The sequence below is a fragment of the Eublepharis macularius genome, chromosome 6 (genome assembly GCF_028583425.1).
Source record: "Eublepharis macularius isolate TG4126 chromosome 6, MPM_Emac_v1.0, whole genome shotgun sequence".
NCBI lineage: Eukaryota > Metazoa > Chordata > Lepidosauria > Squamata > Eublepharidae > Eublepharis > Eublepharis macularius.
Window position 1 is genome coordinate 19122181 of NC_072795.1, and position 21117 is coordinate 19143297.

General features: G+C 41.0%; 1 protein-coding gene across 1 annotated transcript in view; it reads right to left on the minus strand.

The window, feature by feature from the left end:
- Window positions 1-21117, minus strand: part of NAALADL2 (N-acetylated alpha-linked acidic dipeptidase like 2) — a 756283-nt gene that overhangs the window by 352644 nt on the left and 382522 nt on the right. Inside the window, exon 5 of the mRNA XM_054984198.1 lies at window positions 6953-7103. Coding sequence (XP_054840173.1) covers window positions 6953-7103 — 151 coding nt within the window. The remainder of the gene's footprint in view (window positions 1-6952; window positions 7104-21117) is intronic.

The window sequence follows — 21117 nt, forward strand, 5'->3', positions numbered from 1 at the left end:
CTATTTTTTTCTCCCCTACATCAAGTACGGAGAATGCTTTAAAAAGAGAACATTTCAGTGGCGGTATGGACAGCATGTGACTTAGCATTAAAACAAGATATTTATACTCGTATAAACATATCTGCAACAAGAAGAATTATCTTCCATGAATCTGCTTTTCTATCCACTTTCCCGGCCTACATTTTACTGTTTTTAGATTGAACTTCTTCCCTCTTTTTTAAAAAGTAGAAATTATCTTTCAACCGAGAAAACATGAGAAGTTGAATTATACTCAATTAACCTTTCATTGTTCTTTTATAATTCTGAGCTCCAGTTCCAGGATTTTTATTATAGTTACCATCCTCGGATTGACAGGTCCTCTTACTCTCCTGATAAAGGAGGGGAGTAGTTAACCCTTTGGAGAAGGTCATGGAGGAGATCTATTTGGACATCTCCTCTTGGACAAATATACAATGAATGCTAAGGGAAGCTGAAAGAGCCTTGACAAAAATCCAAGAAGTCTAGTTAAATCTGAGGTCATTTGGAGGACTTGGAGCCAATGCAAGGAACTCCAGTCCTTGGAAGGGTCCCCAATCTTCCCAGCTCTTCCCTTTCCCCAGCAGCAACAGTGACCCTTTGGATGTGGGAATCACATGGAAGTTCCATGTGGGTCAGTTAGCTGCAGTGGGAAAGAAGGCAGAACAAAATTGCCCCCTTGACTCTCAAGAGATCTGCGCTTGTGGAAGAAGGAGAGAGTGATTTTTCTCCCTTTTCTCTTCCCACTACAGCTTCCTGACTAGCCTGATCATTATTCTACATGGGTCCCACAACCGTGAGAGTACTTCAAGGGGCAGGAAATGACCAATGGAGGAAGGGAGAGCCAGGAAGAGCTGCAGTGATCAGAACTTTCTGATGACGGATCACAGAATCCACCCCGAGATCATAATGGTATCCCTGAAGATACGAGGCAGTGCCATAGGGGGAAAGAAAACTAACTTGGGCTGTATTAATAGCCACTAGAGGTGGGCACAAACCAAAACTGTCATGAACTTTTAGGCTGGTTCATTTGGTTCATTTTTTGGTTTGTCATGGCAGACAGCCTGGCACTGATCAATCAGTTTCCTAGGCAATGGGGGGATGGGCTTTCTGCAGCCCCGGAAGTGACCTTCTGCTGCTCTAGAAGTGACATTTTCATGACCCAAACGAACCGGTTCGTGAACCAGGGTAAGTTCATAAAAGTTCATGGTTCGTGAAACGCAATGAACCACTAAGTGCACATTTCATTTTTTCCCCAGTTCGTGCCCATCTCTAATAACCACCAGTTCTGTTCTAGGGGGGGAAAAAGTTTGTTTTGTTAAAACCAAAGTTAGGGATCTTTTCCCATGAAACAGAAGTTAATAGGACACTCAGGGCAACCCTACAATATCACAACTGGCAAATGAAGCTAGTTGCCTCAAGAAAGCAGTCTTGCAGTGCTTTGCTCTGAGAGTCATTCAGAAGTAAGGCATTTGGCAAATGTGTTTTCACAAGGGCTATGCCTTAACGGGTTAATTCTTCAGAAGTACACATCATCTCTGGAAACTCCTGTCAAGATTAGAAGGCACTGATTGAACTGAGCTGTTATATTTCAACATTAAAAAAAAAAACTGACAGTGGTTGCCTTGCCATCAATGCTTTATGAGAATCTGCTTATATATATATATATACATATATCTCCCCCCAACTGCAGAGATAGAAATCCTATTACTGAGTAGCTTATCTTAGAAACGGAGATCTTACTCCTCACTGCAATGATGCTGTGCTATTTACATATGAAACCTGACAAATAGCTTTTCTCCATATCTTCATTTACCAAGCCATTTTTCGGGCTGATGGGAGACTTTGGTTGAAGAGAACTCTGAACTACGGCACTCATGTGAAACCGAGCAATTCCCTGCCAACAACAGCTAGAAAGAGTGAAAGCACAGCAGCCGGTTAGAAGCACAAATAGAAAAAGAAGTACCCTATTCAATGACAGACTCTTACGAAGACTTACTGCTCTTGAATGAGAAACCCTGGCCATGATTTATCTGCTGCTGCAGCCCAGATGGAAAAACATGCCTTCTACTGAGTCAGCCTATTGGCCTGTCAACGTCAGTTGTCTACTTTGCCTGGTGCTAGCTCTCCTGAGTGCCAACCAGAGGTCTTTCACGTCACATGCTACCTGACTCTCTTTCCACTGGAGATTCTAGGACTGAATCTTGGGCCTTCTGCATACAAAACAGATGCTCTATCACTGACCTACACTGATCTAACCATGCCTTCCTTCATTCACTGGACCTCTTTGACCCTCTTGTTTCATAGTACCTCTCCATATTTCTCCCTGGTTTATATCATGTCCCAAAGCATTTGTACAGGATTGGAACATTCCATCTCTAGACAGAGCCACCAATGTCTGTAACTTGTTCCCCACGTTATATGAACTGAGACTAAAAACAGTTCCACAACTGAAAAGGATTCCCATCAAACCTTGCTTCGAGTGGCATTTCAAGATGGATGGACGTTTGTGTCTGATCCAAAGATGCAAAGGAAACACAAATAATAATGATATGCCTAAAGAAATTGAGGAGAGGAACACAGTCCTAAGTTAAGCTTAAGTCTAGAGATGGGTACAAACCAAAAAAACCCGAACCATGTGGTTCATGATTTGTCATGTTTCACGTACCATGAACCACGAACTTCCATGAACCTGCTCCGGTTTGCGAATTGGTTTGTTTGGTTCATGAGAGCCAAATCACCACTTCTGGGTCAGCAGAAGGTCTGCAGAAAGCCCACCCCCCATTGCCTAGGAAACTGATTGATCAGCACCAAGCTGTCTGCAGTGACAAACTGAAAAATGAGCCAAACAAAACACTCTAAAGTCTGTGGCGGTTCGTCAAAAATGGGCTCTGGCAAACTGCCGGTTCACAAACCATGAACCAGCCTGGTTTGTGACAAACTTTGGTTTGTATTTTGGTTCGTGCCCATCTCTACTTAAGTCGCTGTAATTATCTTAAAGTTCTGGTCAGGCCTAATTCACAGATAAGCATGCACTTAAGAAGCCCTAAGCATCTAGTTAGCTTTCCTGTTTCAAATCATTTTAACTCCTGGCAGGAGGTACAACAGGTACACTTGAAAGACGTTTTAGGTTCATTACCAGGTATAGTGCACAAGTAAATACTATTACAGAATATCTGCTTCCATTTTAAGCCTTTATTAAAAAAATAATCATTCGGCATTAACACTCGCTAAATCAACAGAAAATCTAACCATCCACCATTATTAATTAAAGAAGAGCAATTCCACAATTCCAAGGAAGTACCCCAAGGATAAGCACGTCATAAGCAAGGAGCTCTTTCTAAATAGAATCTCCGGAACTATTCAGTTTCTCATATTTACAGACTTTTAGATCATCTCCTAACAATAGCTAACTGTCTCGCTTGATTAGGGCACACATTCTTTGCTAACTAATAATTATCTTGTAACTTCAAACACCATACAAAGTTATCTATACTTGAAACATCTTATTAAGATGAATGAAAATTATTTCATTCCTGCTACTTTTTATCTTAACCAAGTCTGTGTAAAAATATTGATTACACACTTCTAATACATTTGAATATCTTCTGGCCCTCAACCAATACACCCATCCTTGAATCTTATGTTTATTTCTATGAAGTTGGATATTTCTGGTATTGTTAGATGCTTCTTTGCACCTCGGCCTCAACATATGGTATCTATCGTTATGGGTTAGACCATACAATTGTGCTACTACTTTGTTTCTCACCCTTCTCTTAGGCTAGTTTGGTGTAGTGGTTAAGAGCACCAGGACTCTAATCTGGAGAACCGGGTTTGATTCCCCACTCCTCCACTTGAAGCCAGCTGGGTGACCTTGGGTCAGTCACAGCTCTTCCAGAGCTCTCTCAGCCCCACCCACCTCACAGGATGATTGTTGTAGGGACAATAATAATACATTTTATTATTATAACATATACCGTCCTGAAGGGCGGTATATAAATCAGAAGGATATTGTTGTTGTTGTTGTTGTTGTTATATTTTGGTTCTCTAGACTCCCTTTTGGTCATGTTTAGCTGATAGGCTAGGCTAACTCTCTTTCTGGGTGCACAGATATCTATGATCTTCTTGGTCAAATTCAGCAAATGCCCCCCTATATTTCTGGCTATATCCATAACTATATATTTTAGGGTAAATTTGGAACTTCCTGCTCAGAAGAAATATCTGCAAAAATTTAACAAACCCATGAAATAGTGTGATGAGTATTCAAAATGCAAAAAAATCCCTTTCTGTGCCTCTAGCTAGAGAGAAAAAAACCTTGACTTTAAGAGACAAGAACTTCCAAACATGTACAAACCATGGCCGTTTCCACACACGTTGAATAATCCACTTTCAATACGCTTTAGTTATCCTTTAGAAGTGGATTTTTTGTTCCACACATGGAAAATCAGTTACAAATGTTCACTAAAGCATATTGAAAGTGGATTATTCAACGTGTGTGGAAACGGCCCATGTTAAGGTTTAAACCACATTAAGTATTTAGCCCTGGCAAGACCAGTCTCATTAGATCTCAGAAGCGAAGCAGGGTTGGCCTTGGTTAGTAATTGGAGGGTGGCTCTGCAGAGGCAGGCAATGACAAACCACCTCTGTTAGTCTCTTGCCTTGAAAACGCAAGGAGGGGTTGCTATAAGTCAGCTATGACTTGACAGCACTTTCCACCACCAAGTATTTAGCACAGTTACACACAGTGATTTTTACCTTGTAACTCTAAGCTTTGTTTTCATTTGTGCAAAAGTATTCTCTGAACTCCAAAAAAGAACACATCCTAGATTCAAGGGGAGGGCAGTAAACACAATCTAGAAACTTTGCCACCATTCGAGAGCGAGCTTAACCATTGCAATTAGCTTTACCTTTCACGTTGGGTATATAAAACAGTGTGAAGTCAAGCAAGCGGATAAAACAGCAAGCCATTCTTCAAACGTCTCCATGAAATGAGCATGAAAAAAGCTGGAGAAGTGCTACATTTTCTTCTGTCACTCCCCAGGGCAGTTCTAAGAACACCAGGTCAGGTAGGCTGAGATGCTGAGAAAATGTGAAATGCCTTCCCCACTGTGCTGTCATGGCATTTCATGCTGTGAATAGCTAACACCCTTCTCTGACAAGCAGGCAAATATTTCTATTTTCTGCCATTCCGGTCACGCAGCATTGTTGCCTCAGCTGATTTAGTGCCAATTCAAGTCAGGTTTCTAGTGTCTGGACAAGTAACCACACCAAATATTCTTGATGGAAACTTGTTACCATTTCACAGTTGGATTCTTAATTTCTCCCCCTCACTCCTGTTGCATCAGGAGGCAAAAAGAAGATGTAACACTGAGAAAAGAGCAAGAAGAGCAGAACACATCCCACTGCGTAACTGGCAGCTTGAACCTCTTGATCCGCTTAAACTATAGGGGGGGGAAACATAGACTTAGCAGCAGTGGCCACAGTGGAAATTCTAAAGCATAGCCAATGAAGTAACAACAGGTCCTTCATCTTGAACATTAAAGAAGTATAGAAAAGTAAAGGATGGCCCATTAAAATCTTCATCAACTCTTCTTCTCTTGAAGAGCTGATCTTCATAAAAGGTTTCACATGGCTGTTTTTCTCCAATTGCTGCATGGACCAACACAAGCTGCCTACATGGCCAAGCCAAAGTCAGGTTTCTCAAACCCCATTCTCCATTCCATCCTCAAGTTTAATATAAGCAAGTTTAATATAATATAAGACCTACTTCCTTGAGTTTGGGATCCAGATTCTTGGCTTACTTTAGAAATCATTTCCATCTTCAAGTGAAGGAACTTCCAAAGGGAATCCCAGCATGAAGTGGCTGAAGTAGAACTCATCAAGAAGCTTGGCACTATTTCATTAGGCCCCTATTAGCATAATGGATTCCCATCACACTACAAGTGTTAACACATTCTTTCTAGATGTGCTAATTTATCACCTATCACTGGTGCTGTGAACGGTCACTGTTCTTATCTTACGTAAAATGAGGCACAGAAATGCAACTGATTATACAGTTTGCATTTTGTTGTCTCCTCCTCCCCCCCTTACTATTTTCCCCTATGCCCGTGTGTTTATGCGTCTACATATGAGTATATATATATCTATCTATTACAGAGGACTCACTTCATGTATCTGATGCAGGCTGTAGCTCATGGCAATTTGAGCCATAATCAAACTGGTTGTCTTCAAGGTGGCAAAAGGGCTCCTTTTGCTTTTACTGCCATGGACCAACACAGTACCATTGTGGAATATAAATCAAGTTAGCAGCAGCTCCAAATCCATTTAAAGCCAGAATTTTGCTGACAAGCTATCTGCACAGCAGCTTCACCAGCAGCCAACACTCAGCTGCAGCCTGGCAGGGTGCCCTATCAGCTACCCTTCATTTTTCTCCCCTCTGGATGCAACCATCAGGCCTGTGCATTTGTTTGGTTATTTATACTCTGCTTTCCTGCCCAATGGATGCCCAAAGTGCATTACAACATCTTTCTTCCTGCCTCCATTTTATCCTTACAACAGCCTTCATGTGAAGCAGGTTAGGATGAGAGGGGGAGAGGGTGACTGGCCTAAATTTATGAATCAATCTTCCACAGCAAAGTGGTGATGTGAACTTGGGTCTCCAAGATCATACTGTGATGTTTACACTATGCCAGGTCCACTCCTGCCTACCTCTCCATCACTATGCTGCATCTTCTTCTGTGGCACATTAGACTACAAGCAAGATTACTACAAAGCACTAAAAGGTCACACAGATCCAGTATCATGCACTCAAATGGCACCATCTAAACCCTTCGGGTCTTGCTATATAGCATGCTTGCTTTTGATTAACGGCCTCTTTATCACCCCTTTATTTTTTAAAAAAATGGAGGAAGAAAAAGTCTCCATTGAAAATACTTACCAATACTTGGGTACCCAGGTGTCGAAGGATCACCTCCACTGTTTAAGGCTACCATGAATGCTTTATTGCTGAGATTTTGCACCTTTGGTAAATCGCATGGATCAATGTAAAGAAGAGCCCCTCCAAAACCCATCTCTTCTAGCAAAGAAAGCTGCAAAGACACAAAAACAAAAGGAAATAGCTTAGATTTAGATTCAAGGCAGTTCACAATGCAACAAGCTGCAAACACGTAGTAATAACACAATCCAACAAAATAAAAACAGCATACGAGACAGAAACATAGATCTGCTCCAAACAGTTTACCATCCACCAAAGACCCTCTGAAATAAAGCTATTTTGTTTTGTTTCAAAACATTTGAAAGCCATCTTCCCACCCAGTTTAGGGTCCCCAAGCCAGCGACCTGAATGTAAAAAGAAAAAAAAATAGTAAACTTTTCCCCCAAACTGGACTTGCTAGAGAAAAGGTCAACAACTTGGCTGGTATCAAAGGGACAATGATAAGAGAGGGCACATGTGGAGAAGTCTATCTGAAGAAAATGCCTTCCCTGCTATTTTAGCAGAACTAGTACATTAAGTTACATTATTTAAAGAATGAAACATCCTATTACTTTAATGTCATTTCCTCAAATAACTTGGAAGCATGTGTGTTTATTTTCAGTGTGCAATGCTAAAATCACCACTGATTTCTTATCACAGATGAAAGGCCTCATGCCTTAAATTCCTTGTCTTTCCTTTCCCTCTCTTTCTGAACCCATTTTCTCATTTTACCCCCCTCTGCTCTGGTTCACACATTCAAGTAAGCTTTGTTAAGCAAATGTTTAGTGCCTAGAGGTTCTTTGGCCTAAGACTTTGAAGGTTCTATGAAGTGTTAAATGGTATATATGAAGGTATTTGAAGAGCCCCGTGGCGCAGAGTGGTAAGCTGCAGTACTGCAGCCCAAGCTCTGCTCACATCACGACCTGAGTTCGATCCTGGCAGAAGCTGGGTTCACGCAGCTGGCTCAAGGTTGACTCAGCCTTCCATCCTTCTAAGGTCAGTAAAATGAGTACCCAGTTTCCTGGGGGTAAAATGTAGATGACTGGGGAAGGCAATGGCAAACCACCCCATAACAAAAAGTCTGCCAAGAAAATGTTGTGATGTGATGTCCCCTCATGGGTCAGTAATGACTCAGTGCTTGCATAGGGGCTACCTTTACCTTTATGAACTTATTATGGACTGTTCATGTTATATACATGAATAGAAGGGGCTGTATTACTCCAATCACTTGTTCTATGTGGAATAATGACTATATGGGTCTAAAGAAATAAGTGTTGTAGTTTTATAGCACATCCTATTGATTGATTGTTTAAGAATAATTTATTGGGACATGAGCCCACTTACACAGTGTTTTCTTCTCTCTAGTTCACACAATGGCAACAGAAGCTCTCCCTTTGAAGGGGAGAAAATACATGAGTCACCAAGCTGCCCACAAAATGTGTGAAGCCACCAGGCAGTTCATGATGGTGTCAGATCATGTGGAAGTCTTGAACAAAGCTTCCATGAGAGAGATACTCCAGACGAGGCACTGATTTGCCCTTTCTTGGATCCCCTGTCATTCATATAATGGCAGCCATCTCCACAACCACTGCATTGAGCCTTAATTTTCCTGTTCTTCTCCACGTCTCTCTCCCACCATCCACCTTGACAAATGTGATGTCCACATCAAGGCAATGCTACTAGGGTTGCATAAAAGTACATGTTCAATTGCCTGTTTTTGTTTTGTTTTTAATGTTCAAGGAGCTCTGCATCCCCCCCCCCTCCCCAATACTGCATTTGGACTTTTCTCCTATGCTTGTATTTAGTTATATGTTTTCTTTATTTTGATTTTAACTGTCTGATTAAATACAGTTGTGTTTGGGGGGAAGTTTTAAAGACACCCGTGTTTTCGGGAAGTCTTAAAAGACTCCGGTCTACTTAGTGTTATGAATGGGCAGACATTATCTTGCATTGTTTTGCTTTCTTTCCTTATGGACAAATTAGAAGAAACAATCTTTCTTCTTCAATGCAAAAAATGTGTGAGATGGGCATGTATGCTGAGCTTGTGGAATCAACATGCTTCATATGATACTGACCCAACAATGAGTTACTTTTTAACATTCATCAAGAGAGCTTAAGTCAACTTAACTCAGCTTAACTTAACTCAATTAAGTTTTGCATTGATTCTGAATCAAGAGGACCTGGCACAGCTTTAACACAATTCAGCAGGGGAGGGGGGGGGGGACCCTGGTTTGCACCAAACAGAAGTAGCTGGTGGTATGTCCCAGTGACCTGGGACCTTCCAAAGTATCACCAAAGTTTGAGACATCAAAGTTTGAGACTTTCAAAAGGAAATGCAAGCTGGCAAACATCAACATCTATGGTTCCACACATAACTGTAGCAGCTAAGCCACCTTCTGATTTTTAATCCCAGTATGGTTTCTGTTCTTTCAGTCCAATATAAAACTTGAAGTGGAGAAGCTTGAAGTCATGCACAATCTACTTGAATGGACTGGTTATAGAAACATATGTGGAGCTGATTTCTATATTTTATCACACTTTCTCTGACGCAAAAGCTAAGTCAAACGAAGAAGGAACAGCAATTGGTACAAAAGGAAAAATTCTTTAATTATAATATAACCCCTATGCATTTCACATCAGCTTTGTCCGGGGGATCTATCAATAAAACAATATGTGAATAGATAATTAATATGTCCTATTAAAAATAATAAACTATATCATTAAAAAACAGGACAAGTATACAGAGCATGTGCAAAGTGCAATTCATAATACATGTTATCATCTGCCCCATCCCCATGAAAGAATTGCGATGGAAGTGGACTGGGTGTTAAAAGGTCACCATCTCCTTACTGATGCTAGAATGTGCAAAATTGCCCATCCTGCCGTTGCTTTCCCCCTTTAACATTATGTTATGTTGATATTCTTGTTTAAAAAGAAAAAAGAAGCCACAGCATATAGGTGTGTGTCTGTAAGTGTGCATTTTCCCTCTTGGGTTTCTTTTGTTTTATTTTGAGAGGCTTTAGGGAACGTAGCTATAGAGTACAGAAGCGGCTGCTGCTACCATGGTTACACATCCAATTTGGGAAGAAGGTGTGCAATTGCTAAAATGATAACATGGCCTTAAAACAAAAACGCTGTTTCTCAGGAACAAACGCATCAGCATTCCTTCAAACAACATCTCAGTCAACAGCTTTTGTTGTTGTTGTTGTTGTTTGCATTTTTCAGTGCTAGTTTCTTAACAGGGAGAAGCAAACGACTCCAGGCCACTTGATGGAATATTCATGAAAAGCAGTCGAAACTCATCATCCACTGAAAACATAGCACCACATTCCAGAACATGTAAAGCAAAAACTCCCTGAGGAGGTGTGGTGGTTGCTTGCTATGGGACGGACAACTTTTCTTTTATCAGACTCATTTTGTGTAGACTCTGGTCTGACAAAAGGAAGTATTTCATTGCAGAAAGCATCCTTCAAATCCATTACCACAGGAAGCAGTTAGGGGACCAATATAGCAAGCCCGCTGTCTACACATGGTTCTTCTCCCCCACCCACCACCCACCCCCGAGATTAGAGATGTCGCCTGGCCTTCACTTTCTCATAGCCTTGTACAAAAATATTAACAGCATTCTGACTTTATTTCAGGAAAAGTATATGTACTGTAATTTGTAAATTAAATTATAATGCACACAAACAAAGAGACGGAGCACATCAAACATGTTTCATGTGCCGCCTTCTGGTGAACAAGTTATCATTTCATAGAGAAACCTTTTGTTGTCTAATGATTGTAATGGGGGGGGGGAATCTGGCCCTGCTCTCATGTGAGAGATTTGGTTCTCATTTTCACCATCCCAGAGCCATAAACCTTGCCTAAATCTCTGCAGACTTCTTTCTCCAATTTAATCCTAGACACTTTGATTTAGATTCCTGATTTCCATGGAAAATCAAAAAGGCTGGGTTTGTAATTCTCAGAGCACTGACTTCAATGGCAAAGCCACAGCATGTAGAAACTAATGGACTCGATGCTCATTTGTATGGAGGCCCATTCTTGCTGCTCTAAATGTTCAAGAGGGACTTAAAATGAAAGTTCAGGTAATGTGCATGTGTAATATGTGCTTGCATGTCTGCTTACATCCACGGCCTAAGAGTCAGTGTGATTTGAAGTCTAGCGTCTTCTCAGTGGTAGACATGCAGTGCTATAAATGTAAATACAAAACCCTGATATATAGATGAACTACATATGTATGCAGAAATGGCCCCTGTATTATGAGGCTCTTGAACACAGCTCATAATAGCCACTGCCCATTAGGGATAGTGCTCAGTTTGGGAAACATGGGGTTCAATGGTGAACTTTCCTACTTCAGAAAAGCTGAACCAATTAGCTGAATACTTTCTGGTGAAGTTTCAATAAGCTGGAGACTTTCCTCTGGCTCATAATTAGTTCAGCTCAGTCAGAGTTGTACCTTACCTTTCCTGTTGCTGGTTTTTCTGCTTCCCAAACTTGATCAGTGAGGGATACCAATGGGTTGTCAGGCAGTAGGGTGGGATGGCTGCGGGCAGGGATATGGTGAACCATGATGCCAGCTGCACTCTCATTCTGTTTTCTTTTTAAGTGATATAAGTAGCTCTAGGAATCGCTGGAAACTATGGTAAAAGCATAGAGTTTCCGGCAGTTCCTAGAGCTACCCTATGACGTTTTCATTTTTAATTGTGTGACTCTGCAGACAGTGGTGCTGCAGACAGTGTTGTGAGGGTTTAATTTTTCTCCTGCCACCACTCTGAACAGCAGCAGGCAACAGGAATGGAAGGCGGGGGTGAAGGGGTCTTTGAGGATCACGTGGAGGAATGGAAATGGGAGCCTTGGCTTCCAGAAGCAACACAGGCTTCCGAGTGTGTTGAGAAAACCTCTACTGTCAGTAACACTGGGATCTGGAATTTTTTTTAAAAAAAATAATTTAACTTAATGGTTTAAAAACTGCATATCCCAGTATTTCTGATGACACGGTGGAGGCCTGTGCAGTTTGGAGTTCCAACTGACAAATGCCATCCTAAGGGAAGGGTGGTATACTAGAGTGATTATTTTAAAAGAACAACAGCTATATTCTGGCTTTGCTCTTTATAGTGTTCATATTCTTCTTGTCCAGTTTGGAACTTCTGAATGTTGTATTGTGCGAGTTCAAAGGGAGGCACGTAGGTGCAAACTATTGTAGAAACTGGGACAATGCCAATTGTCAGAAGTCAGAGGTCACTCAGAAAAGGGGGGAATCTCCCAACACAACCAGTAGAAGAGAGAGCCGAAGCTCAGGGAGATCAGAGAAAAGGGGGTTACAATAAAACACCCTATACAACATATATAGAATGTTAATTCCAATTTTCTATTTCTCACGTGAGAAATAGAAAATTGGAATTAACATTCTATATATGTTGTATAGGGTGTTTTATTGTAACCCCCTTTTCTCTGATCTCCCTGAGCTTCGGCTCTCTCTTCTACTAGAAGTCAGAGGTCCCCAACCTTTTCAAGTCCACAGGCATCTTTGGAATTTCGATGGTGGGTGCAACCACAAAATGGCTTCCACAGAAGACAGAGCAAGCCACAAAATGTCAGGGAGTGAGATTGTGTGTAACACTAATTGTAACTCTTTAGCATTACAGGCAGAAGCTCTGATAAACAGGATGACTTTAATATGGACATATTGGCTGTTTCCACATGTCCTTAAAGGGATAGCCCACCCACTGAATGCTGGTGGTTTTTCTCCTTCACTCCACACTTCTCTGATTTCAAAATGGTCGCAGACTGTTTGGCTTCTGTTTTTTCAGCATCTTTTCAGGGACGCAGAAAAGTGCGGGAAATTACGTTCTCAGAAAAGGTGCCAAAAAAATGGAAGCCCAATGGCCCACTACTGTTTTGAAAACAGAGACATGTGGAGGGAAGGAGAAAAGCTGCCAGCATTCAATGAGTGAGCTGTCCCTTTAAGGATGTACAGAATGGCCTTCATTAAAAATAGAACAGCTTACCTTCAGTCATGCAGTGAACATCCTTGTGCTGCTGAGGAAGCAATGAGTGTGACTTCACAGCCAATCAGATCTCTAGTGGCCAATCAGAAGCCCTGCTGGACAAAAGTCTCACCTGCGCTTCCCACTTTCTAACAACACTGGATGGACAGCAGAAAACCATTTGGTGGGTGCCACAGCATCCATGGGCACCACTTGAGGATCCCTGTACTAGGTAATCTACCAGAGTCTGAAATAATTATCTTCTAAGTGCAAGGAATGGTAGCTGCCCAGTCCATATTAATGAATCTGAGATCTGTCTTTCTTAACTGGACAAAGGATGAGTTATCAGATATTTACTCTGATGGGCCTTTCATGCTAAAGCCCCAATTAGAGTCATAAGGATCTGTGAACAATCCCTTTTTCATTGCACTAATTGGCAATGCATAAAATCACTGACGGGAAGCAAAGTGCCATTTAAATTATTGGCTAAAAAAAAGAAAAAGAAGAAAAGAATAACTACTTTGCATTGCAAGAATTTAATTAGATGTCATCCTCTTCTTACGCATCTGTGGCAAGATACAGCACCGGTGAGCAACTATATCATCAGAGCCAGGATGGAAGAAAGCAATGTACATTTTTCCCTTTGTATACAGCATATCAGAAGCTTCCAGCAAATCAACCAGCAAGGGCCTCAGTTTTGGAGCACTGAATTAAATGCTTAACCATGCCACTGTATTCCCCATCACGGATGTTGAAGGAACAAAGTTCAACAGACTCTTGAGCAAAACTGCCCAAAATGTTGTTGCGTTCAACGGTGTGTTGTACCAAGGTATCTCTGGATACATTCCATTTCATGCTCAAATGTTCCAGCAAGATAGCAACACATGAATCTTAGCTATCCTTTCTGAATACCATCTTTTCTAATCAAGGAGGCCATGGTACCATTAAGCTACAGACAGAAAGGGTCAGGGATACAAAATGGGGAAATACTACAAATCCCGAAGCACAGAAATCCTGAATAACAGCAGGTTGCTCCTATAAAGATTTAACAAGGTGGAAAGCATGCTCGGTTTTCATGAAACAAATTTATTTTCAGCATAAATTGGAATACTTCTGCATTTTTTTTCAATTATGCAGGCACCACCAGAGATATGCTGCTGCTATTTACATAGTAAAACAAGCCTAACAAAACTTTCCACTCAGCATAGGCACTGTCATAACAACAGCTTTTAGAAGTGACTGATTTCATCAATAAAATCTTTCCTATGAAGCTCCTTTCCATTTCCCCCCCAGTGGGAAGTTGCCACGTTACAGTGGCCTTCGCTTGGTCTCTAACACAATTCTCCTTTCTTTCTTGCATATTTTCACCTCCCTAAATCCTCCATCTTTGTTTTTTTACTTGCCATTCAGAATATAGGTCGGGGGGATCTTAGGGGAATGGAGAAAAGAACAAAAGAAGTGCCGTGTACAAGGGCACTCGAAGAAATAATTTTGGGGAAGGGTCTATTAATTGTAATTGCAGATCACCTTACTGCTTACAGCCTTTACGCTCATAAATTTAGGATTCAGGGGGTCCCTGCCTTGCCACACATATCCCCTGCAAAAACTCATGACAACGTATTTTCTCAGCAAAGCATGATACCAGCAGCCTACTTTCCTTCGTTAAAAAAAAAAAAATGAAATTCACCGATGTCGTACTACATTTATTAAAAACATTTCTATCCAACTCTCTCTGTTAAAAGCACACAAGGTTGCATACAACATTTAAACAATAAAGCTACGTAAACACAATAAGTAAAAAAAGAAGTCAACATTAAACCAACAGCATAAATCAAAAGCAATCACAAAGTCCAAATATATACTTGCCCGAAGTCCCTGGTGGAAGGTGGAATAAAAATATAATACATTTATTGCGAAATATTTGCTTCCGTGATTTTTTAAAAAAATAAATATGTTTGTGTTTTGGAGCTGATGTTTTATGATATACATCTAGACTGGCATCTAAATGGTGTTTTGTGGCTGAAATGAAATATATATATATACTGAAGTTAATATTTTAAAAGTCCTTTGGCAAGCTTTATGCCTTCCCCTCCCCAACTCAAGAAACCAACTGTTCACAGAAGGAAGGCTTTGCTCACGTACTGTAAAATATAATGACAGAAGCTTTTTGTTTCCTTTGTCATCCGTCAAATATTGGAGGGTGGACATATTTAGCCAGCCTTTAAGATTCCACTGAACTAATGTGACAAAGAAACAAACAGGATTATTTTGATCAATTTTCTATAAGCCAACAGGAATGGAAAGGAAACATGTCCAGGGAGGAAAGAAATCCATAATTGAGTGTCACCACATAAAGGCCCTGATTCATGCCACAACCAACTAATTTCTGACTGAGAGGGAACACAGACCTCTGCTTCAGCAGATGCCCTTGATGTTGCTCTAGTAGTCTGCAATTATCACTAGTATAGGTTTGAACAGTTCATATTGTTCAGCTATCTTAAAAATTAAGTAGCACTTCCCAAGAAAGTTCTTCGACAGTTCTCGATGTATGTACTCAGTGTTCTGCTCTCAGTGCCAGCTTTGTAGGAAAAGTTATTTAATATTGAATATTCTACTCAGTGAATTACTGATGCTGTAAAGTAGATAGCCCATCCAGTCACACTTTTATTTCATGAGCATCTTCTTCTATTCAAGATAAGTCATTATGATTTTCTGGGATGGTTGTTTCCTAGGCAGATTTAAAACTTTTTTCTTGGTATTAATTGATTTATTTAGTATTGGAAGAAGAGCAGCTCAATTTCTATCTGCCAAGTCACAATACAAGAAAGCACATGGCCCATTGACAGAAGTATATTAACTTTCAACTTCTAAATGTACCTGAAGAAGGGAGCTTTGACTCTTGAAACTTCATACATTGGAAATCTAGTTGGTCTTTAAGGTGCTCCTGGACCCTAATCTTTTTCTTCCACTACAGAAAAACATGGCTACTCACTTGAAACTATCTTCAGTGGAGAACTGGTGGAAAACAACAACAACAACAACAACAACAACAACATTTGATTTATATACCACCTTTCAGGATGACTTAACACCCACTCAGAGCTGTTTACAAAATATGTTATTATCCCCACAACTCTCAAAACTCAAAACAGGGCACACAGGATACAGAACTGTCAACACTACAAAATAGATACCGGTGTAAAAGAATTACACAGTTCAATTAATTTTGAATTTATAGTATTTTTATCCCTTCAAAATGCAAAAGTGCTGTGTTGTATGAAACATAAATAACAATAATACATCTGGTATCAAACATATATAACTAAGTCTTCAGACATGAAAAGTTCATGGGTCAATGAAAGTCTATATCTTCAAATATATTGCACAGTGGCCCAAGGTGGCCTCCAAGTCCAGAAGACAACATGGATGTTTTAGCTCAACTCGTTCTTCAGCTACGGGTTTCAGCCACCATTTTCAATGTAACCAAATTACAACCGTTACAAATGCAGCCAATAGAATTGTGACACCACGATCTTACAGAATTACAAACATTGCAATCATAGCCAATGAAATTACACCAATTATAAATTGTCATGGAATGTTTAATTATCCCCACAACAACAATCACCCTGTGAGGTGGGTGTGGCTGAGAGAGCTCTGAAAGAGCTGTAACTGGTCACTCAGCTAGCATCAAGTGGAGGAGTAGGGAATCAAACCTAGTCCCACGTTCTTAACCATTACACCAAACAACCTGGTTGGAGTTCACCTATCTACCACTACGAGAAACAGTAGGAGTCTAGGCTTATAAAAGGGTGGTGCTGTAAGATGAGAGCAAGTTCAATTCTTGGTGGGTGATGTCTCCAGCAGTATGACCAAAAGTTCAGCCTACACCCCAATGGTGTCCTCAAGCTTTCCTATGGATTTTCCCTTAGCTGGTCATGGACACATGGAGCTGCCTTATAGAGAATCACATCAAAGGTCAGTTTTGTCTACTCTGACTGGCAGTGGCAGGTTCTCAGGTGAAGGTCTTTCACATCACTTATTTATGTCACCTGTTTTCTGATCCTGTTAACTAGAGATGCCAAGGATTGAACCTGTGCTGAGCAGATGTTCTACCACAGATCCATGCCATCTCCACAACTTCTTTGTCCTAATGGTCCAAGCAGAACTGTTGGAGTTTCATTTCAAATTGGCTGGAAATTGTGTGAGATTGTAGGCAGAGTTAACAGATGACTACTTCTAGGCAACTATGGATGATTTCAAGCCAGCCCATTGTCGGCTTGTGTAGTTGGATGGGCTGGAAATGAGATGATGTCCTTGGTGCTGAGCAGCATTAACTAGCCTATTGTGGAGGGGGGATGAGAATTAAAAACTCTCAGCAGATTAGGTATGCACGTTTTGTTTGTTTCTTTGTTCATGTTACTGAAACTCAAGGTGGATTGCACAGTGCGAGTCAGTACAGTCAATTTCAAAGACATTTCAATAAGCAATGTAATTGGGTATATTAATATAAATTTGTAAAGATTTAAAACCAGTGAAAATCCAATACGGAGCTGAAGAAATGCTGGCACAGAACATACAGAATTCTAAGACTGACATATTAAACAATATAGAAAATATCCCATAAGATCTTACAGCAACAGATGGTGCATAGTCATAAAGTCTATAGACACTCCCTATACCTTTATTGATGCCACCCTTTCAGACCACTTTCTTAAAGTACAGCCTTCCTATCTGAGTGCAAAGTTTTACATAGTTTATAGAAAGCCAGGAGAGTGGGAGCTTTCCTGACTTCTTCAAGTCAGGCCATTCCATAAGGTGGGGGCCACCCCAGAGAATGCCTGGGTATGGGAGCCTGTTGATTTTGCACATGTGCACCTGTAGAAGGCCTTATTCAGATATGTGACACTTCCCTCATGGAACATAGGGAGATATTTCCTGCAGATACGATGGACCAAGGCCATGAAGAGTTTCGTATGTGGTATCCAATACCTTGAACTGAGCCTGGTAGCTGATAGTTAGTCAATGGAGTGACTGCAGAATGGGAGGGATATTCATGCTCCTCCTAGTTCCCAATAATAACTGAGTTGCAGTGTTCTGCACTAACTGGAGTCTCTGAGTTAACTTAGAGTGGAGACAGTGTACTACAGTAGTCAAATCTCAATGTTATCATGGCATAGATCCAGGTAGCCAAATTGGCCAAGTCAAGGTAGGAGGCCATCTTCCAGGCTAGTGTAGAAAGCATTTATTGCAGCTGCCTTAACTTGTTTTTCTAGCAGAAGCACTGGATCCAGTATAACCCCTAGGCTCTTAACTGAGTCTATGAGGGTCAAGAACTCCATCAAGAGTGAGGAGAACAATGTCCTTCAAGATCTCTGCCTCCCCAACCAGCATCACTTCCATTTTGTTCAGTTTCAGTTTGTTTACTTTCAGCTATTTGACCACAGATTTCAGGCAGCGACCCAAGATCTCTTCAACATCCTGTGGTGATTTGGGTAGTGAGCTAGAGAGCTGGGTGCTATCTGCATGTTGATGCTATCCAGTTCCATAGCTACAAATGAGTTCTCCTAAAGGCTTTACATAGAGCCTGAATAATATGGAACCTATGGAACCCTGCAAGATAGTTCCCACTCTGGAGATAGCTGGTCCCGAATAGCAACCCTTTGAATCTGTTCCATGAGAAAAGATTTAAACCAGTCCAAGGCAGATCCCCCGACAGCTACTTCTGCCTCCAAATACCTCAAAAGGATGGTATGGTCTCCTGTTGGGATAAACAAAACTGGAAGTAATGCTGGCCATGGTGGAAGACAGGGTGAATTTGTCCACAATGCTATCTCTTTAGAGACTGCTAGCAGCACGCTGCATTTAAAAGTAGAATGCTTTTCCACTGCTATGTAGATCAGCCAACAATAAAACCTCGTTTAACCCAAATATTAGTGTCCTGTGTCTTCATTCAGCAGATGTATGTACAATGACAGGGATTTTGCTCGTGTGACTTCATTTAGTTTAGAATGCTATTGCTGAACGTTGATGCAGAAGACCAACAGAGTGTGGCGTTGGCATTTCATCTGAGGGCTGGGTGGGGAAGGGATGTCAGTTCTCGAGTTTCAGAACTCGTCGGTGGGCAGCATAAAGAAGCTTTTACACCTCCATGCTGGCAACCTGCATTAAAGTAATGGATTGCATTTCCTTCTTGTGTTCCCATAGCAGGTTAGAATTGCTGTCCGGCTGATATTGCTAAAGCTTTCAGGAGAAAGCTCTCCAAGCAGGTAACCAATATTTTGCCACTTCAGGAGGCAATTCAAGTTACAGGTTGCCAGCAAGACAACTAAAAAACACCTTCAGAAAACTCTCCAGGACTGCACTGAATACCTTGTTGGGGTTACATTTTTCGTCTTTACAGGCGTGTTCCACCCATCCCCCACCCCAGTTTTTTGTCCATTCTCAAAGTTTTATATGAGAAAAGTAATTTGTTACACAACAGTTGAGAGAAAAAAGGGAAGTATTTTTATTCCTACAGATTTTTTGTAAGTTTATTATATAAGCAGGTTCCAATGCCCGTTTCCTACATTGGATTTCAGGAACTTTTCATATAAATTGCAGTACCTATTTCATTGCCAGATCTTGCTTACTAATATTAAGAAGTCAACAATGTTCAATTCCAATTAAAAATGAAATTGAACTACAACTCCCAGGAAAGAGAAGCTGATTGGACTCAATAAGCTTTACTTAATTTATTTCAGAAGCAAAATAATTGAACTGCTTACAGTCCAGAAAAAAATAACCTTGCATTATTTTATCAGCACATAACCTTTTACATAGCTATTGCGTCACCAAATTTTGTTTATTAACAAGGGGATGTAGCTCACTGGTAGCGCATTTTGCTTTTCACGTAGAAGGTACCAGGCTCAGTCCCTGATTTCTCTCTGTGTGTCACTGCCTCTTTTATGGATCAAGTAATACAAATAGCATTGTCATGTATGACCTGGCAAACTAGGGGCTGGAGAGTTTGGAAATCATAGAACCACAGAATCACCAGGTTGAAAGGTACCTCCAGTGTCATCTAGTCCAACCTCCTGCAAAATGCAGGAAACCCACAACTACCTACCCCCCCACACACCCCAGTGTCCCCTGCTCCATAGACAAAAGATGGTAAAACACTGCCAAGATTCCTAGCCAAACTGGCCTGGGGAAAATTGCTTCCTGAATCCTGAGCCCAAAGTGGCAATCGGCCTTACCCTGGGCATGTAAGAAGGGGCCACAAGAACTAAATACTGATTTAACCCTTCCTGCCCTCCTTGGAAACCCATCAACATAAGGAGTACTATGAAGTTTGGAATGACCAGAATCAGGTTTTATAATACTTTAGTTAAAATATTTCTCTCCCACTTTCCCCCCAAAATGGACACCTTACAGCTTTCAAAAAGTGGCTTGTATCCTGTTGGCCATGTAGGAGTAAATAAATAAATCAGAGCACTTCAGAGAGCACAGCTAAGTGTCTGTGTGTGTGTGCTGATGAGACAATAAACTCACACAGAGACCATGTACTTCAGTGAAGAAAATAAGATTCCTTTGATTTTGGAACTCCACTCAGGATAGGAAAGAGGAGAGATGGAATCTAATCTAATCTATCTAAGTTAGGATGTTGGTGGAACAAGTCCTGAGTCCTCCATGGTGGCAAGATGGAGAGAGAAAGTGTGTACATAGAGGGAGAGGAAGGAGGAGGAAGGAGGTTCCCTGAGGGCAGCAATCTACACATCATAGGGATAGCATCAGATAGAGCAGAATGTCTTCCTCTGTCTCTCTCTCTTTCTCTGTCTTAAGTCCCCTCTGTAACCTGAGACCAGGAACAAGGGACAGCATATGTCCTTCACTTCTTACATGTCCTACCATTTGTTTCTGATAGGATTATTAACACTACCTGGGCAAATGTCGGGAGATTTTGAAGGTGATGCCTGGTTAGGGTGGAGTTTGGGTAGGATGTGACATCATTTCTGGATGACATTCTAGGAATTTTCCTTAATCTCTATGTAAAGACCACTGAGACATGGGGAAATTCCTAGACTGTCACTTTGGAGACTAGTTTCTGGTCATTTTTCTTCCCTTAGTTTCTCAAAGGGATTGGGGTTGAGGGTAGGC